At 29.8% G+C, this 19,655-nt stretch overlaps 1 protein-coding gene across 2 annotated transcripts in view; it reads left to right on the top strand.

Moving 5' to 3' along the window:
* LOC145313661 (adenylyl cyclase 78C-like) overlaps positions 1 to 19,655 on the top strand; it is an 84,299-nt gene that overhangs the window by 45,828 nt on the left and 18,816 nt on the right. For both annotated transcript variants that reach the window (XM_080153170.1, XM_080153171.1), the window contains 14 exons: positions 650 to 719; positions 4,872 to 4,947; positions 5,239 to 5,430; positions 5,813 to 5,886; positions 8,429 to 8,526; positions 9,761 to 9,853; positions 10,755 to 10,849; positions 11,713 to 11,775; positions 13,436 to 13,483; positions 13,910 to 13,979; positions 14,913 to 15,006; positions 17,711 to 17,795; positions 18,822 to 18,892; positions 19,158 to 19,193. In XM_080153170.1, the coding sequence (XP_080009296.1) occupies positions 650 to 719; positions 4,872 to 4,947; positions 5,239 to 5,430; positions 5,813 to 5,886; positions 8,429 to 8,526; positions 9,761 to 9,853; positions 10,755 to 10,849; positions 11,713 to 11,775; positions 13,436 to 13,483; positions 13,910 to 13,979; positions 14,913 to 15,006; positions 17,711 to 17,795; positions 18,822 to 18,892; positions 19,158 to 19,193 (1,165 nt within the window). The remainder of the gene's footprint in view (positions 1 to 649; positions 720 to 4,871; positions 4,948 to 5,238; positions 5,431 to 5,812; positions 5,887 to 8,428; positions 8,527 to 9,760; positions 9,854 to 10,754; positions 10,850 to 11,712; positions 11,776 to 13,435; positions 13,484 to 13,909; positions 13,980 to 14,912; positions 15,007 to 17,710; positions 17,796 to 18,821; positions 18,893 to 19,157; positions 19,194 to 19,655) is intronic.

Genomic DNA, 19,655 nt, shown 5'->3' with positions numbered 1-19,655 from the left:
AAATTTGGACACTGCAAGCTTGTATAACCAAATTAAGTCCCCAAAATTTTCAAGTCAACGAATGTGAGAATGTGTTCATCATTAAACTTTGGGGGCCTGTATAAATTATAGGCCAATGTGCCCTACCACCTGCAAAAATTAAGACTTAATTAATTTAAGTGTTCTCGTTTAATACTATAAAAACCAATACTTAATGTACAAATTGTAAATAAATCTAAGCTCATGGTAAAGAAAGGTCAAAGTAATGGAGATTCAAGGTCATTCCTTGCTGCTTTATTGTTTAATTAAGACGGTTATTTCCAATAGAAATGTTCAATAAACGGAAGAAAAAATGCATAGATTTGATATTTTTCTTAAAACAAAAAGATATATATTGTTGATTTTATTTTAGTCCAGTTGAAATAAGCAAAGAAACTAAACGAGTCCAATGTGTTATAATAATAGTGTTCGCTTATTCGTAAGTCTGTTCCTGTATGACTTACTTTAAGGTATTATTAGACAAGTACAAACTGTAAAAGAAATATACATGGATTTTATTGGTTCAAGTAAAAAATGATTTTTGTCTGAATATAGTTGTGTTTCATCTCTATACATAAAAAACTAGTCAACTTATAATAAGAAAAAAAATCTATAATTGCTTTTATTTTAGATAGAGGAGGGGAATGGAGGAAAGAGAGACATGTACCTAGCAGATAACAAGATAATCACATATATCATAGGTCAGTATATTTTAATTGGTGTTTTCAATTTTCAAATCTTTTTCTTGACAACTGATTCTTCCACCTTGATGTTCATTTTTTGAGGATAGAAAAAAACATATTTCTAGTCTAAGCACAAACCCTGCTGAGTCTCATTTCTTGGGAGTACTATCCGGCCCTGCAGGCTCTTCCAACCTTTATAAAAGAATGAAAAAATACGTATCATTTTATTCATTTAAAACCAAGCTTAAAAAGAATTTTGGATCATGTCAGAAGTACGAAAGAAGGTAAATTTTTAAGTAAATTTTAAGACTGTTTGACAGTCTATGGTTGCACATAACTAAAACCAGATTCAGAATAAAAAGTCATGCAAATCAATAGAAATAGAAGAAAACTCACATTAATTTGACTGCAAACCATATAAACCACACGATACTAGTAAATGATTGGGCCCTTTTTGCTATCAGTGGTTTTAAATCATTATAATAATACATTTCAGGAAATTTCCTTGAAATTAATTTAAACAAATTAATAAATATCTAACCAAAAATTGATTTCTTGTTCCAAATTTACCTTTTAAAAGAAATGTTTAAAGAATGTTATATTTTGTGAATATAAAATGTAAATACTAGGATAATATTGTAACAAATTGAACCATTTATAACAAGAATACAACTAAATATATTTTACCAGTGTTTTAGAGCAAGATTTTCTGGCATAAATAGAATACTTTTCTGTTTTTATTTTTAATTGCCAAGTTTCCTACTAGATTATTTTTTAAAACAATTTTAATTTTATGTTATTTCCTTAATGTTTTTTTTGTAGCAAATATACTATAGAAGTTAACATCTACTATAGATTATCTTTTTTTCCTTTTAAATCACATTTACTTGATAAGTTGATATACGTTTTATTCAAACTAATTGATTTTTTGGTAAATTATCTAATATTATTTAATGTTGCGCCTCTCCAAGACAAAATTTAAGTTTTTAGGATAATTTTTTTTACTCTTATTGAACTTATCTTTGGATTCAAAGTTTAAGTGTAAAAATTTCAGAGAAAAATTTGATAAATTTAGAAGGATTCCCAATTTTTATTGAGAACCACTAATGTTTTAACCAGAAGCATTGCATAATACGTTTTTTTTGCTACCAAGGGTTCATTGAAAATTATGCTTATTATAAAACAAAAAACAAAAACATCAGTAATAAGATAAGGTTGCGGAGTCCTTCTTAAATTTAGAATGAAAAAATGCATAAATAGTTAGTTTGACATATCAAAAATTAACACAAACATTAACAGCTGTAGCCACAGCCAACCTCTCATCCGCTAAAACTAAAGAGTTAAAATGAAAGAAAAAGTGAAAATGCATATTGATCTTTTCTAAAAAGGAAATAAACGTCAATTTATATGACATACTAAACTACAAACATACAATACTTAAAAAGAAACCTTCTAACTAAAATTGAAATATGTATGTTTAAGTACATTTCAACTGCTCAACTTAAAAAGTGTTTTACTTTAAGAGTTTTGAATATTTTATGTTAGAAGCATTTGAACAATGTTAGCTGAGAAACTTTAGACTTTAAAAGTATTGTATTGAAAAGAAAATCCTTTAAAACATAAATGGAATAGAGTTTTTTTGTAATAGAAGATATACATATTACATATATCATTTTCATATTACAAAAGAACATTGAGTCTAAACAATGTGTCTAAATAAAATTGTAAGAAGAAGACGAAGAAAGTCCCTCAATGACTTTATAAAAATGAGGGATGAGGAGAGCAACTAAAATGAGATGGATAATCCCTCGTTTTTATGACGTAATATGCTGATTTTATTAGGGACTTTCTTCGTCTTCTAAATGGAATTATGGAATTTTTTTAGTAAGGATTATAGAGTTGTTACGTTTTCTAAAATCGTACCCAACTGTTAAGGAAATCATAATACAAAGTTAGATTCTAATCTATATATCAATTCTAACGAGCTAAATGTTACGTATGGACGCAGGTACAGAAATTAATAAAAAGAAAAGCCTTGCTTTTAATAAACATTGAAGAATATATTCTCCTTGCTATAAAAAATATACTGTAATATTAGATTATCGGACAATATCTAATCCTAAAACATAATTAATATCTATAATCTTTAAGGAATACAGTATACACTTATGTAATTAGGTATAAAAATTGTACTTAATTACTTTTTAGACATTCTTGTTGGACAATTAAAAAGTGTAGCAACTCTTTAATCGCTACCTTAAAGGCTGTTCGTTCATGTAAAACATGCTTATTGATATACTTCTTGACAATAGTTTTTTGATTATTCCATTTATCTGATACATATGACAATAAGGTATCCTGTATCTAAGTAATTCAGAATCAAATCAATTTACAATTTTGTCTAGACTTATAGTTTAATATTTTGCCACTTTGCGTGTGTTAATATTCGTTTGTCTTATCTTCTGACTTTAGAGTTTAAAGGATGTTGTCATTTTTGTATTATAATTATATATATAATTTTTTAAAAATTCTAGCAAGAACGACAATTCAAATATTATTTGTCGCTGTCCAAATGGCAAATTACGTACTGAGCAGAAAACCTTATATTATTTAAAAGATATTTCTGACAAATACTTTAAATAGAATAAAACTTCTACTTTGGACCTTTAAAAACCTTCCCAAAAATTGCAAGAGTAATATCTGTCCAATATTCTAAACTAATGAGGGCAACGTGATTTTCTTAGATGCTAGATAAGAAATTTTTCTGAAATTTTTGAGAAGATTCCGTTGACCAAAAAGGATTAACTCTATGATAATTTTTGGATCTAACTGGATTTTTTTTACTTTTAAATATAATAGTTTCTATCTCTATTTTTCGCTTTTTGGATGTTTCCATAATTGTTCTTTTAAAGAAGGTGTATCAACTTTTTTTTTATAGCTAGCCGGTTCTTTTAGTAAGTAGTAGATGTAAAATTTTTCATAGAATTCAGATATGCAATCGGTTTTTTTGTAGACCTCTTATTTTTTAAGTAATTTAAGTTTTTTAAAAAAATAATTAAGTCGGTTTTAAGGTACTAAAACGCAACAAAATAAAAGAAGAAAATGGCCAGTAAGAACAAAAATAGTAAGATCTTTAATTTGACACCTTACTTTTAAAATTCTGTTGAGTAATTATTGAAAAAATCTATTTTTTTAACCTCGGTTTAATAAAAACTTTAGACCTAAATATTTTCTCAAACAGACATAAAAAAACATGGGTTCATATATACCTTTAGAATCAGAAAAATATTACGAATCCATTGTAAGCAAAATTGAAAAAAAGTAAAAAAATTAAAAATTAAACAAATGGCCAATTGTATTTTTTGTTCAGGCAACACTATCGTCTTCCCTTTTTTACCCCCTCTTTACCCCCTTCCCATTTTTATACTCAATTCAAGAATTAAGACGTTGCCTGTACAATATAATATGATATTTTCATATAATTCCTTTTATTGTAGTTTATATACTATATTGTAAACTTTTTTTTTCAATTTTGCTTACAATGAATTCGTAATATTTTTCTGATTCTAAAGGTATATATGAACCCATATTTTTTTATCTGTGAAATAATAAAATTAAGTCCAAAGTTTTTATTCTTGTGGGTTTAAAAAATCGATTTTTTCAATAATTACCTGACAGAATTGAAAAAGTAAGGTGTCAAATTAAAGATCTTACTATTTTTGTTCATAATGGCCATTTTCTTTCTTTTTTTTGTTGCATTTTAGTACCTTAAAATCGACTTAATTTTTTTTTTTAAAAACTTAAATTACTTAAAAAATAAGAGGTCTACAAAAAAAACGATTGCATATCTGAATTCTATGAAAAATTTTACATCTACTACTTACTAAAAGAACCGGCTAGCTATAAAAAAAAAGTTGATACACCTTCTTTCAAAATATTTCATGGCGCTATTACAAAAAGTATACTAGTGAGCACTTATTACCCCCCCCCCCCCTTTACCCTCCTTATTTCAAGATAAATTAAAAATAAGTTGGAGGTGAGGGGTAGTTTTTGTGTATTTATTACTTTAGAGTTGGTTATATTTGGTACTGGATAGCCCAGCATACGGGGGAGGATTATCATTGCTCAGCCGATACTTTATAGGGAAGCACCTATTTTTTTTCTATTCAGGTCCAAACAATAGCAATGCCGAGTATGTGGGAAGCCCTATCAGAAATGAAAATATTCAAAATGGCAATGGAAAAAGGTAATTCCTTTTCAAACTTTTACACAAGTTTTGATTGATTTTCATATTTTCAAAGGCTTTGTAAAATAATGAAAACAAAAGTTTTAAGTTTTTTTAAAAACAAACATAAAATGTGTTTTAATGTTTTTATGTTTCTTTTTATTAAATGTTTTAAAAGATTTTGAGGCTAAAGCAAAATAAATAAAGTAATTTTAAATTTCTCAGTTTAGATGTCCTTCTACATAGATAGTTAGCGTTTTATTTTTTTCTTATAGTTGTTGAATTAGAATCCTAATTCTTGCTTTTATTTAGAAATGATTCTGACGGCAAAAAACGGCGGCGGCCGAAGATGGGTACAAATTCTCGGGCCGACGGAAAACCGATGCGGCCCGACCTTAAAAGTTTAAATTCCCGCAGCATAGATCTAAGCTCCAGTCACACTTGCTTAAATAATAAACACCAGAGTTACTCCAGACAGAATACACTTTCGCCCACAAGCTTAAGGTAATTTGAATAAGTGAAGCTACTAGTAAGAGTGTTGTTTGTGCTTATATATATTTTCAAAAGTTTGAAACAAATTGTTACTTTAAAGTTTCTTATTGATTAGGCTAGAATTAAATATTTTTATGCTAGAAGTACGAATATAGACAGCTTTCCGGGGATGGTAAAACATAAATTTTCTATATTAAGATACGATTTATAGGATCGATGGATCTTGGACAAAATAGCCTCAGACATAATAGCCTCGGACATAATAGCCTCAGGACAAAACAGCCTCTGGGACAAAATAGTTCTAATCCAGCTGATACTGGTTTCAAAGCCAATCTTAAAAGTTAGAGAACTTCAACACATTTTCCCGAATCTATAAGTGATGTGGTTTTTTTAGAAGTGTGAATTCTGATGGTGAATATCGTCCATGGAACAACCTGCCACAAATAACCATCAGCTTAGCCAGCTCAGGTAATAGTCTAGCAAGAGAAAAACTAGCATTTTCAAAGACAGATAGACAGAGTTCTGGAAGCTAATCTTAATATTGTCAGCATAATTTCCATGGATACAGGTATGGAACAATTGGAAATTAATTCAATGTTAGAATTTTAGATGAAAGGTCGTGTTATGTTCAATTTTAACTTTGTTGTCTGCTTGTGTTTGTATTGATTATTTTCATTGGTCTGCTGCCATTGTAATAAATTCGCTAGTCCCCAAAGTCTTTAAATTTAGCCAACGAAAGAAAAGTTGCACAAGTTCTAGTACCCGAATTCCAAGACAGCCAAGAAAATCAATTTTGTCCTTCCCTTTATCCGTGATAATTTATTTTTTGACATAGTTATTAAAAACTTTTTGCCTTTAGGACAGGGTCAAGTTGTGGCTACAACAATTCCAGTAGAACAAACTGGTATCCTGGATACTCTTAATAATAATATTATTTTATTTCAGGTCAAGATGTGGCCACATCTATACCTGGAGATAATATTGGTAGCCTAGATACTCTTAATAATAATATTATTTTATTTCAGGTCAAGATGTGGCCACATCTATACCTGGAGATCATACTGGTAGCCTGGATACTCTTAATGATAATATTATTTTATTTTAGGTCAAGATGTGGCAACTTCTATACCTGGAGATCATACTGGTAGCCCAGTTACTCTTAATAATAATATTATTATATTTCAGGTCAATATGTGGCCACATCTATACCTGGAGATCATACTGGTAGCCTAGATACTCTTAATAATAATAATATTATTTTATTTTAGGTCAAGATGTGGCCACTTCTATACCTGGAGATCATACTGGTAGCCTAGTTACTCTTAATAATACTATATTATATTTCAGGTCAAGATGTGGCCACAACTATACCTGGAGATCATACTGGTAGCCTAGTTACTCTTAATAATAATATTATTATATTTCAGGCCAAGATGTGGCCACATCTATACCTGGAGATCATACTGGTAGCCTAGATACTCTTAATGATAATATTATTTTATTTCAGGTCAAGATGTGGCCACTTCTATACCTGGAGATCATACTGGTAGCCTAGTTACTCTTAATGATAATATTATTATATTTCAGGTCAAGATGTGGCCACAACTATACCTGGAGATCATACTGGTAGCCTAGTTACTCTTAATAATAATATTATTATATTTCAGGTCAAGATGTGGCCACAACTATACCTGGAGATCATACTGGTAGCCTAGATACTCTTAATAATAATATTATTATATTTCAGGTCAAGATGTGGCCACAACTATACCTGGAGATCATACTGGTAGCCTAGTTACTCTTAATAATAATATTATTATATTTCAGGTCAAGATGTGGCCACAACTATACCTGGAGATCATACTGGTAGCCTAGTTACTCTTAATAATAATATTATTATATTTCAGGACAAGATGTGGCCACAACTATACCTGGAGATCATACTGGTAGCCTAGTTACTCTTAATAATAATATTATTATATTTCAGGTCAAGATGTGGCCACAACTATACCTGGAGATCATACTGGTAGCCTAGATACTAATAATAATAATATTATTATATTTCAGGTCAAGATGTGGCCACAACTATACCTGGAGATCATACTGGTAGCCTAGTTACTCTTAATAATAATATTATTATATTTCAGGTCAAGATGTGGCCACAACTATACCTGGAGATCATACTGGTAGCCTAGTTACTCTTAATAATAATATTATTATATTTCAGGACAAGATGTGGCCACAACTATACCTGGAGATCATACTGGTAGCCTAGTTACTCTTAATAATAATATTATTATATTTCAGGTCAAGATGTGGCCACAACTATACCTGGAGATCATACTGGTAGCCTAGTTACTCTTAATGATAATATTATTTTATTTCAGGTCAAGATGTGGCCACTTCTATACCTGGAGATCATACTGGTAGCCTAGTTACTCTTAATAATAATATTATTATATTTCAGGTCAAGATGTGGCCACAACTATACCTGGAGATCATACTGGTAGCCTAGTTACTCTTAATGATAATATTATTTTATTTCAGGTCAAGATGTGGCCACTTCTATACCTGGAGATCATACTGGTAGCCTAGTTACTCTTAATAATAATATTATTATATTTCAGGTCAAGATGTGGCCACAACTATACCTGGAGATCATACTGGTAGCCTAGTTACTCTTAATAATAATATTATTATATTTCAGGTCAAGATGTGGCCACTTCTATACCTGGAGATCATACTGGTAGCCTAGTTACTCTTAATAATAATATAATTATATTTCAGGTAAAGATGTGACCACAACTATACCTGGAGATCATACTGGTAGCCTAGTTATTCTTAATAATAATATTATTATATTTCAGGTCAAGATGTGGCCACAACTATACCTGGAGATCATACTGGTAGCCTAGTTACTTTAGAATAAGGTCAAGTTGTGGCTACAACAATTCCAGTAGAACAGACTGGTATCCTGGATATTCTTAATAATAATATTATTATATTTCAGGACAAGATGTGGCCACAACTATACCTGGAGATCCCACTGGTAGCCTGGATGGCCTGAACAGCAATGCAACATTAAATAATAAGAATAGTGTGAGCCAGGTAAAAACTAAACAAGATTGACAAAGTTATGTTAAAGAAATTTACAGCATTTTTCTAACCCAAAGAGGCACTTTAAAAAAAATTTTTCCCAAAAGTTTTCAAATTACGCACTCTCATTCGCTGGCTTTAGGTAATTTTAATAAAGCTTGATTGGTTGGTTCAAACAAGCAGTATATATAAATATAAACAAAATAGTATAAATATATCATCCAATGTCTTTCCCTCAAGAACAAGAAATATAAGAAATAATTATAAAAGGTTTTGCCTTGATTTTATCATAATTGCAAACATCTAATTTTATATATTTTGTCATAGTTTTATCATAATTGCAAACATCTAATTTTATTTATTTTGTCATAATTTTATCATAATTGCAAACATCTAATTTTATATTTGTACATTGGTTCTTATGCTCTGTTTAAAATTTAATTAGATAGAATAATATCATTGCTAATTCAATTTGGATAAAAAAAATTATGTATGAAATGTCAGAGCAATCTGAAAATTAAAGCCATGAACTATCTAAGAATGATTGCATCCATTATAGTAACGAAGCGAAGTTACTATATAATTCTGTCCGTCTGTAACGCTGTAAGGGAAAGATGATTTTCTCGGTTGCTTCTGCAGATAGACAGCTGAAATTTTCAGTGAAGATTCCTATGAAACATACGCATCTAGTCTATACATTGTTTTGTCTGACTGTATGTCGGTCATATTTCAAAAGTTATAAACCTCATTTTGCAAAGGTTTTTGCTTATTCTCACTCTTTCTGTTCTTTGCTTCGCTACTTCTGTGTGTTCTCATCACTGTTAATAATCTAATCACTCTTTTTTCATTTCCCTACCAAGTTGTGAGTGCTATTGAGATTAAAACAATCAAGGGAAGAATTTCATTTTGTTTTGTTCACTTTAGTGTTCGTCTGAAAAGTATAAAATGCAACCATAGAATTTGCAGGAATTCTTTTTAGTTTCAGCTCCACGTTCTGTCATAAGATGAATTAATAATCAGATTTCCATTCCTAACTCAAGTTTAATCATTATTTCCTAAACTGTGGGTGAATATGACTTTAATACACTCCAACGCGTAGAACCAAACAGTAGGTCGTAGGTTTAAAATTATTTTAAATTTGTGTTGCTATAATTGACTCTAATGCCTCACCCAAAGAACTTTAAGAGATCCTTCTGATCACTTACCCTCAAAACTTTACACTTTCAAAGTTGTATTCATTTTTTAGATATCAACACCCCTGACGTCAATATTGAGCCACTGGACCCCAGAGATCCCATTTGAAAGTTTGTCAGCCTCCTCTAAACAATGTGTTAGTAAGGTCAGTATGTGTGATGTAAGTATATCAGAACAAAACAAAAAATTAAGAAATATGATATAGCTTAAAAAGTTTGATTTTCAACGTATTTGATTTTGATTGATAATATATCAATAGAACATAATTTCCAATCATAGTAATTATATGTCTATCTGTTAAAATAATAGGATGTATGTTTATTTCTTTATATAATAAATTTTATTCAACTTTGCCATTTTTCTTCGTTATTGTTATTTCTCGCATCGTATTATAAACAATTTTCCGCGGATATAGAATGTACAATTATAAGATTAAAACCAGTCTTTTTTTAGAAAGCTGGATATAATACGATGCTAGACATAGTTTTTTCGTATGGATGAGAACCTGTTCCTATCCACCGGATTCGAATGAATGCGAGAAAATAATTTTCTGTTGTTTTATGTAGTGAAAGGATGTGAAAGATCTGCCAAAGTAGTAGGAAGCATATTTGTCTCTCTTCATGAAATTTCACATACTTTCGCCTTTTTACGGATTTAAAAATTTTTAGCTTGTAAGTTTCAGAAAATAATTTCTAGGCGTTCTATATATGGATGTTTGAATGTCTATTCATGAAAGGACAGAAATCATTTATTTTTTTAAAGTCATCAGTTTTTGTGAAAACTAATCTTGTTTAAACCTATATTCCAACCTACAATAGTTGACACATTGTAGTTTACTTCTTATTAAAAGCGAAGCTTATCTATGATAAGGCTCGGTCCGTCCGCAACGGTTAGCTCTTTTCGTTGATTAAAACATGTTAGAAATGTCCTATCGATTTCAAACTTTGCATGATGATTCCTATAACAGTTAGGTACATTAATGTTTGTTTGTTCTACCATTTTAGAGCTACGGTTTTATGGATGTTGTCATCCTTTTTTTATTTTAGGCTAGTTTGGAGGAAGAGTTAGATAATTTGATGGATATATCTATTGAGATCTCAAGTAACAAGAGAATGAAAAGAGATTTTATTAATCCTTTCAGGTAAAATATGTTCAAATTTCCATGTGAATGAAAGGTTTGAGGTAAACCCTATTATTTTTAAGGTAAAGCAGTTGATTTTCTTGGTGAAATTTCTAATGATTTACTACTTATAAGCAGGGATCTAAAATGTTTAGATACTCAACTCAATGAACCAACCAAAAAAATTAAATAGAAGTCCCCAAAGTTGTTAAGCCAACGAATAGCAAAACGTCTTTATAAAAAAAATGGGAACTAGTGTAATAACCACCCCATTGTCCCCTCTCTATCTGATCTTTAGATTCATTTCAAATTAAAAAAGATTTTCTGAGATAAAACAAATTTAAAAATGTATATAAAATCTTAATAATTACCAATTTTGAGAGGAAAAATATTAATGTTCATATCGTGTTTTGAAGAAGCCAATTTCCATTAACTTCTTTTCTTTCCAAAATTTGAAAGTTATAAATTATGAATGCTCTAAATTAGCTAATTTGCTAGCAAGAAAAGTTTGGACCGAAAACTTTTTGTTGTAAAAAAAAATTCTCTTAGAACTGATTAGTTTCATGATTCAAAGTTTCTTATTTTAGTCATTTTTTGTTTATATTATTTAAAATATGTAAAATTAAGATTATCAAGTTTGTACATTGCTTGAGAAAATGAAATTAAAATAAGATAAATACAAAAGATAGCAATGCTCAGTATTTCTTTCTGCTAGGTTGACTCTAACAACATTTAAAAAGGAGAAAGAGGAAGTAATCCGTTTGGGCAGATAAAAAGATATCGAGTATAATTAAAAAGCCTCGCGCTCACCTATCTGAAATATCGTACACTTGAAGCCTTTGTACAAAAATATGATCCAATTAATATTGTTACTTAATGTTCAGGTTAACTTTCAGAGATACAGACCTGGAGCTAAAATACTGCCAACAGAAAGACTATATCTTCAGGAATATTAATCAATACATCAATACGTAATTTCATATGTGACTTAAAATCTTTTAAACAGATAACAGGTTTTTAATCGTGTTTAAAATCTAACTCTTTTACAGTTTTATACCAATGTTCACAATAGCGTGTATAAAATGATAGAGACTTTTTGTTTTACTATTAGAAAAGACTCAGTTGTTTAAAACCTTAAAATTTGCCAATTAATGTTTTAATTTATAGATAAATTAATTTTATTTCAAGTTATAAAAAGAAGTGAACAGAACTAATTAGGTCCAATATATTTGTCATATGTGCGTTTCCCTTATATTTTCTTATTTTTCCCTGTCATTTGTTTTCCTAGCTAACGCAAAACTAAAACAATTCTTTAGAAAAGATTACAATATAAAAAAAATAGTAAGCTCACAATTACCCAAGTGTTATATCCATTTTTGGTGTTTTTTGTTTTGTTTTTGAACACAATATTTGTTACGACACCAAACATTTTTTTCATACAGCCATCTAGTTTGAGTAGCTGCGCTATTAAAAGTTTTGTCATATATAAAGAAAAGTTTTAAGATGAAAAAATATTGGCTAAAGAAAAGATAATGGATTTTTTTTTATAAATATTGACAACTTGTCAAACAGATAATTTTCAAGCATATGTGGATTGTGGATAGGTCAAGTAATAAACAGTAATCATTAACCATTTAAAACAGTCCTAGAAAAACTTTTAAAAATATTTTGATAATTATTTTTCTTTTGCTTTAATTATTCAAAGATCTGTACATTTTTCTAATCTTAAATTATGAAAAATAATTATAGCTTTGCCCCAGAGTCTTTTTTAATAAATTTTAAACTCCTTCTTGAATTATATATTTAATTGAGCTAATGCTTATAATGAAATGTATTCGTGCTTTCAATAGTTGATTTTAAAAAAGGTTTTGTATTCAAAAAAATTGAGAATTGTTCAAAAGAATTTAATTTTTTTCTTTTTTTCTTGTGCACCCGTATAAATTTGATTATTTTAAGAATTCATTTCTATAATTTTTGTTTCATGTTTCAAATTTCTTAGAATTCTAATATACGTTTGGAAAAACTTAGTTTTATGATAATTTACAACTTTACTTATTTCAATCGGAAAATTTTTCTATTAAGGCTTATCTAGGATGTCATTGTCAATATTTGCAGCTCATGATTTCACAAAATTATAGGCGGATTACAATTTTCTTTTTTGTATCTTGAAATTTTTCCTAATTCATGTTTTTTTAAATTTACCCCTAGGTGGAAAAATAGCTTAAATTATTTAGTTACTAAACCAATATTTTTTTGTTTATTCATTGAACATAATAAATAATTAGATACATATTTATTTTGTGAGCATTTTGTAATTAAAATGCACAGAATTATCCCACTGACAATCCATGTTCATTATAAGTAGCGCAGCTATTCTATCACTAGCTTATATCTCTCACGATTAACATTCATAATTACGGCTTGCTTCATATTAAACCTATACAAGGTCACTCTTGTATTAAAATTATCTCTTCAGAAAGTTGAAATTTTTAATAAACCCAATTATATTTTTTATTGCTGCGTTGCTGTGCAACTCATGGACATACTTGTCCTTGTGTATGACTATATTATTATTGATATTGATTAATATTTGTTTTCTGTAATCAGATCTTCTTTGTTTTGTTTGGCCAGTCTGTGGTTCTTAATATTTATCAGGAATACAAATTATTATAGTCTTATTTTCCTTAGATAAATCAGTAACTTGTATATATTTGTTTTTTTGCTTTTTTTACCTGCCGATCTGTATGTAACAAAGCATCATTGTATCTTTTAATTCGATATAAATCGCTCCAATCATCGAACCAGGGTTGTTAAGGGATTTGACAACGGTAAATAAATTTTAGTGTACGCCCCTAAGTCCTCAACCAAGTTTTTAACTTTACAAATGAGAGAATGTGTTTATAAAACAGAGACTAGTGTGATTTACAGTCAAATGAACCCTCTCTCCTTTATCCGAGCCCTTTATTCTAAGCAAACCTTTTTGGTAGACAAATTTGTGAGTTGTGCTAACCTTACTGTTTAATAGTATCTCTTGTTTTTTTTAAAAAATATATTCTTAGTAATTTGTATTTGTGTAAATAGTGAGCTTTGTCAGCTACCAGTTCATACAGAGTGGTGTCAGGTTCTAGCCCTAGCAAATACTTCAGAACAGGTATAACAAGTTCACATAGAGTGGTGTCAGGTTCTAGCCCTAGCAAATACTTCAAAACAGGTATAACAAGTTCACACAGAGTGGTGTCAGGTTCTAGCCCTAGCAAATACTTCAGAACAGGTATAAAAAGTTCACACAGAGTGGTGTCAGGTTCTAGCCCTAGCAAATACTTCAAAACAGGTATAACAAGTTCATATAGAGTGGTGTCAGGTTCTAGCCCTAGCAAATACTTCAAAACAGGTATAACAAGTTCACACAGAGTGGTGTCAGGTTCTAGCCCTAGCAAATACTTCAGAACAGGTATAACAAGTTCATACAGAGTGTCTAGTTCTAGCCCTAGCAAATACTTCAGAACAGGTATAACAAGTTCACATAGAGTTGTGTCAGGTTCTAGCAAATACTTCAGAACAGGTATATCAAGTTCACACAGAGTGGTGTCAGGTTCTAGCCCTAGCAAATACTTCAAAACAGGTATAACAAGTTCATACAAAGTGGTGTCAGGTTTCAGCTCTAGCAAATACTTAAGAACTGGTATAACAAGTTCACACAGATTGTCTAGTTCTGGCCCTAACAAATACTTCAGAACAGGTATAACAAGTTTTCACAGTGTAGTGTCAGGTTTCAGCCCTAGCAAATACTTAAGAACTGGTATAACAAGTTCACACAGAGTGTCAAGTTCTGGTCCTAACAAATACTTCAGAACAGAGTCTTACAATAGCGAAGCTGTTTTAACACATGTACGGAACGTTATGGGGAAAGAAAGAAACCATAAAAAAATTCAGAGTTGATCCAATGTACTAAAAAAGCATAGGTACATTTTTAAATTATAATAAAAATTACTTGTTATATTTTACAATTTATGTGTACTTAAACTTGTACAGACAGAGTTAATATTATTAATTAACTTAATTGCCTAAATTATATTAATTTTAGACAACTAGTGATGAACGTGTAAGTTTAAACTGTGGATTAGAGTACACTCTGGCTTCTACACTTTTTATACTTCTTACTCTACTTATGGAATTAGGTAAGAAAAAATATTGCTTTAGATACATCAAGCCTATCCGAAATATTTACTGCATTTATATTAAATTAAATCCCTAAATTGAACATAATACTCAAGTTTCAAATATATTATATTTATCTTTCAATTTGCATAATTTTAGCTGTTTTCTTCAGAATACTGTAAGGTGGTGGTTGATTGATCAAAGAAAATCTAATTTGAATAGTATGTGACCATTCGTACTGTTTATGCAAACTGCAGAGAAATGTATTGTCAAATTCATGACATTTATATTTTTCAGTTACGCCATGAAACAAATGCTATTCTAAAGTCAAACTGCTACAAACTATGTCAAAAATAATTTTTGTATGACTTTTTGATAAAGATTTATTTTCTTCTAACAATACAATATTTAAAAAAATGATTTCTCGACGTTGTAAATGGCAATTGGGACCTCCAAAACACTGGTCTCTCAAAAAATTGTGAGTTAGTGTGAAACTTTTTCGTAGTGCCCTGCTCTTGTTATGGTGTAGTCGCTCAAAACATTAAAATAATTTCCAATCGTTTTATGCAGTTCCATCCCAAGACTTAAATCTAAAGATGAAATAGCCTAAAACCTCTATGGGAGCTATGTGAAGCCAAAATAGAGAACCCAATCAGTTCAGTAGTCATTGAGATCTTAAGCTCAGAAAAAAACCTTACTACTTTATATAATAGAATTTGTAGTGTATTTCGATATGAAATATAAATTTCAATTTTATCTACTATGATATTAAAGTTGATAGATATAAAGAAATTGTGATCTCGGTGGGTAATAAATGGCAAAGGCACTCGCTTTCAGTTCTGGGGTTAGATGGCTAGTCTATTTTTAGCACCCAAGAGGTTTCATGATTCAAAATTTATTTCTATCCATTGGGGTAGGATAAAGTAGGCCAGTATAATTCTGGGTAAGTTCCAGTTTCATATCAGACACCTGATTTTAGATAATCCGTTTAATGTTATGGCGTGGAGCTGAAACCAATCTATCCCTATACATACATGAGAACATCATAGCCAACAATAAAATCAGAATATGTTTAATTATTAAACTTAATAGTAAAAATTTAGAAAGAGTTTAATGTTCTATCTGAGCTGTGTAAAGGTCTATAAAAAATATCAATGTGCTTTTCTCATATTCTAAGAAATTATCAACTCGAGAATAAAATTTTAAATGTCCTTTTTAACATTTTTTCTGCTACATCCTATCAAATTACCTAGGGTAGCAAAGAAGTTTAGAGCCTACTTTAAATATGGATATTATAACCCTATCTCATAATTTTCTAATAAATCCACTGAATAGATTAGTATCACAGGCAACAAAAACTTAAACCTTAATTATTAATTACATATTCTTAATTACTTTATAAATCATATGTGTTTCATTCGCGGGTCAAATTTAACGTTTACTTTATCTTGTAATTTCAAATTTTGCCCTGTTGGTTATTGTATTTCTTTCATATTGTTGGCACATTTTCGTTTGTCTCAATAACCTCAATACATATATTATAAAATATTGTCATTTTTCCATGAATATGACCAATTTATTTTGTTTATAGTGTTGTAGGCAGGGATGTATGGATATCGAAAATAACAAAAACTGTATTTAGAAACATAATCAAATGAATTAAGTGCGAAAGAAAAGTGTAAATGCTTAAACAATCTAAAAGCAGTTGCTTCTATTGAGTAGTTGTCCTAAACTTTCTATATTTCTGAGTTATAGGTCTGGTGCTTGCAGAAACATATTTGTACACTCCAACAAAATTTAGTTCCCATAACATATCCATATATTCCTGTGTTATAGGTCTGATGCTTGCAGAAACATATTTGTACACTCCAACAAAATTTAGTTCCCATAAATTATCCATATATTCCTGTGTTATAGGTCTGGTGCTTGCAGAAACATATTTATACACTCCAACAAAATTTAGTTCCCATAACATATCCATATATTCCTGTGTTGTAGGTCTGGTGCTTGCAGAACATATTTGTACACTCCAACAAAATTTAGTTCCCATAATATATCCATATATTCCTGTGTTATAGGTCTGATGCTTGCAGAAACATATTTGTACACTCCAACAAAATTTAGTTCCCATAAATTATCCATATATTCCTGTGTTGTAGGTCTGGTGCTTGCAGAACATATTTATACACTCCAACAAAATTTAGTTCCCATAACATATCCATATATTCCTGTGTTATAGGTCTGATGCTTGCAGAAACATATTTGTACACTCCAACAAAATTTAGTTCCCATAACATATCCATATATTCCTGTGTTGTAGGTCTGGTGCTTGCAGAAACATATTTATACACTCCAACAAAATTTAGTTCCCATAACATATCCATATATTCCTGTGTTATAGGTCTGATGCTTGCAGAAACATATTTGTACACTCCAACAAAATTTAGTTCCCATAAATTATCCATATATTCCTGTGTTGTAGGTCTGGTGCTTGCAGAACATATTTATACACTCCAACAAAATTTAGTTCCCATAACATATCCATATATTCCTGTGTTATAGGTCTGATGCTTGCAGAAACATATTTGTACACTCCAACAAAATTTAGTTCCCATAACATATCCATATATTCCTGTGTTGTAGGTCTGGTGCTTGCAGAAACATATTTGTACACTCCAACAAAATTTAGTTGCCATAACATATCCATATATTCCTGTGTTATAGGTCTGGTGCTTGCAGAAACATTTGCACACACTCCTGTGAAATTGAGAAGATTTTCTTCAAGATTTGTAAATAGTCGAGCTTTGAGGTAAGGCATGGAGATGTTGTAGTAAAGCTATTCTATAAATAGGTTTAGTCTACTTATTTATTTCCTTTCATTATTTCTTTATTCCTGGGAAAGATTTGAAATAAATAATTCTTTACTGAAAAAAATATATTAATTGTGTAAAGAATACCAAAATAATTACTCGGAAAATGATTTGAAGCAAGAATTTCAGCATATTTTCAGGCCTTCTAGTAGGTCTTAAGGCACTTTTTATCGTAATTTTTCAAACAAATCTTTGTCTAGAAGTCCTAGTTTTGAAATATACAAAATATTATACTTGTTTATGGCAAAGTTATTCCCTGTGTTGTTATAATGCTGCGAAGCAATAGTAACATGTACAGTATTGGCGCCTTTAGTTTTCACAAGGTTCGAACCCACCACAATCTAACAACGTCTAAGGCTACAATTAAAATGTACATGGTTTTAATTGTAAAATCAACACATCTTACAGAATTGTCCTTGTTTTAAAAACGTGGCAAATATATTTTATTGTTCTCGCTTTGTCATATGCATACTGCAAAACAAGATATCATAATATATATTTCTACACATGAATAACCAGTCAACATTTCTAGAAAATATGAAAAATAAAAATTACAAATGATTAATGATTGATAAGTATAAATAATTATGGAGGTGGATACATGGCCAATGCCCCTCTTGACAGGGTACACCCCCTTACATAGACAAATTTGCGCTTTCAAAATTCAATTTACCAATCAAATGACGCTTGTTTGACTTTAAGTTTTGTCGATTATGTGGAGGGTTAAAATAACCACCTTACGATTTAAATAACATCCCGTTTGATTCCCGTATTTCACTCCCCTTGATTTTGGTTTATGGGAGTTATCAAAATCGTAAGAGTGGCAAAACCCTATGCACACTACTGATAAAGATTTAATCATTTTGCTCAACAGGGATTTGAATAACTTGATAAGTGCTTGAATAGAACAATAGCAAGTTTGATATCGTTATGATTTAAGCTAAAATGGTGAAATTAATATTCAGAAAAATTGTATTCTGTGTGGCATTTCTGCTCATAACTATGGCTACTTCTTTATCATCTCTAGATCATATAGGTAAGTCAACAATAGTGGCGAAGCTAATATAAAAATATTGTTATGTAAGTACGTTTGCGGGAATACGCTAGTAAAAATTGCTGTATCTTCCTTAATTGGTGTTCAATTTATTAAGAATTAAAAATTTATCTAAAATAAGAATTTTAACAATAAATTTTATCAAGATTTAACATTCGTGTCCAAAAATAAATATATATTTGCTAAAAAGATATCATATCTGAAATAAAATTAAAACAAAAATAGTATTAAATTTTTTATATTTTAGATCTTCCTGATACAAGTGTCAGTAATAAAGAATCAGGTAACAATAGATTTTTAAAATAAAAAAAAACTCAATTGAATAAAATTTTAGCGTTTGTAAAAAGGACTTTTTTTTAGATTGTTAGCATATTTTTAGTTTGTAGTATGAATATGAAAAATTATTTTTGCCTGTTCGAGAGAAATCTATTTCAAGTGTGGATATTTTATTGTATGGAAAATAAGCCCCATAAAAATCATAAACGGGTGGGTGATCAAGCGTTTATCTGGCAATTATAAGGAAAAATGGCAAGTAAGAAGCATCATAAAACCTTTATGTGGGTTAGAAAATACAGATAAAATTTGTGTTTATCCTCCAAGAAATGATTTTGTGTGTGTGTGTGAGTCTGTGTGTGTGGGGGTCTATGTGATTGCATGTGTATGAAAAAATGGAAATGCAAGTATGTCAATATGGCCATAAAGACATTATTTACATTTTTATGCTCAGCATATGAATATAAAAATA

The sequence above is a fragment of the Acartia tonsa genome, chromosome 3 (assembly GCF_053477335.1).
Source record: "Acartia tonsa isolate MP-2025a chromosome 3, ASM5347733v1, whole genome shotgun sequence".
Lineage (NCBI taxonomy): Eukaryota > Metazoa > Arthropoda > Copepoda > Calanoida > Acartiidae > Acartia > Acartia tonsa.
This window is presented reverse-complemented; position numbering and strand designations above follow the sequence as displayed.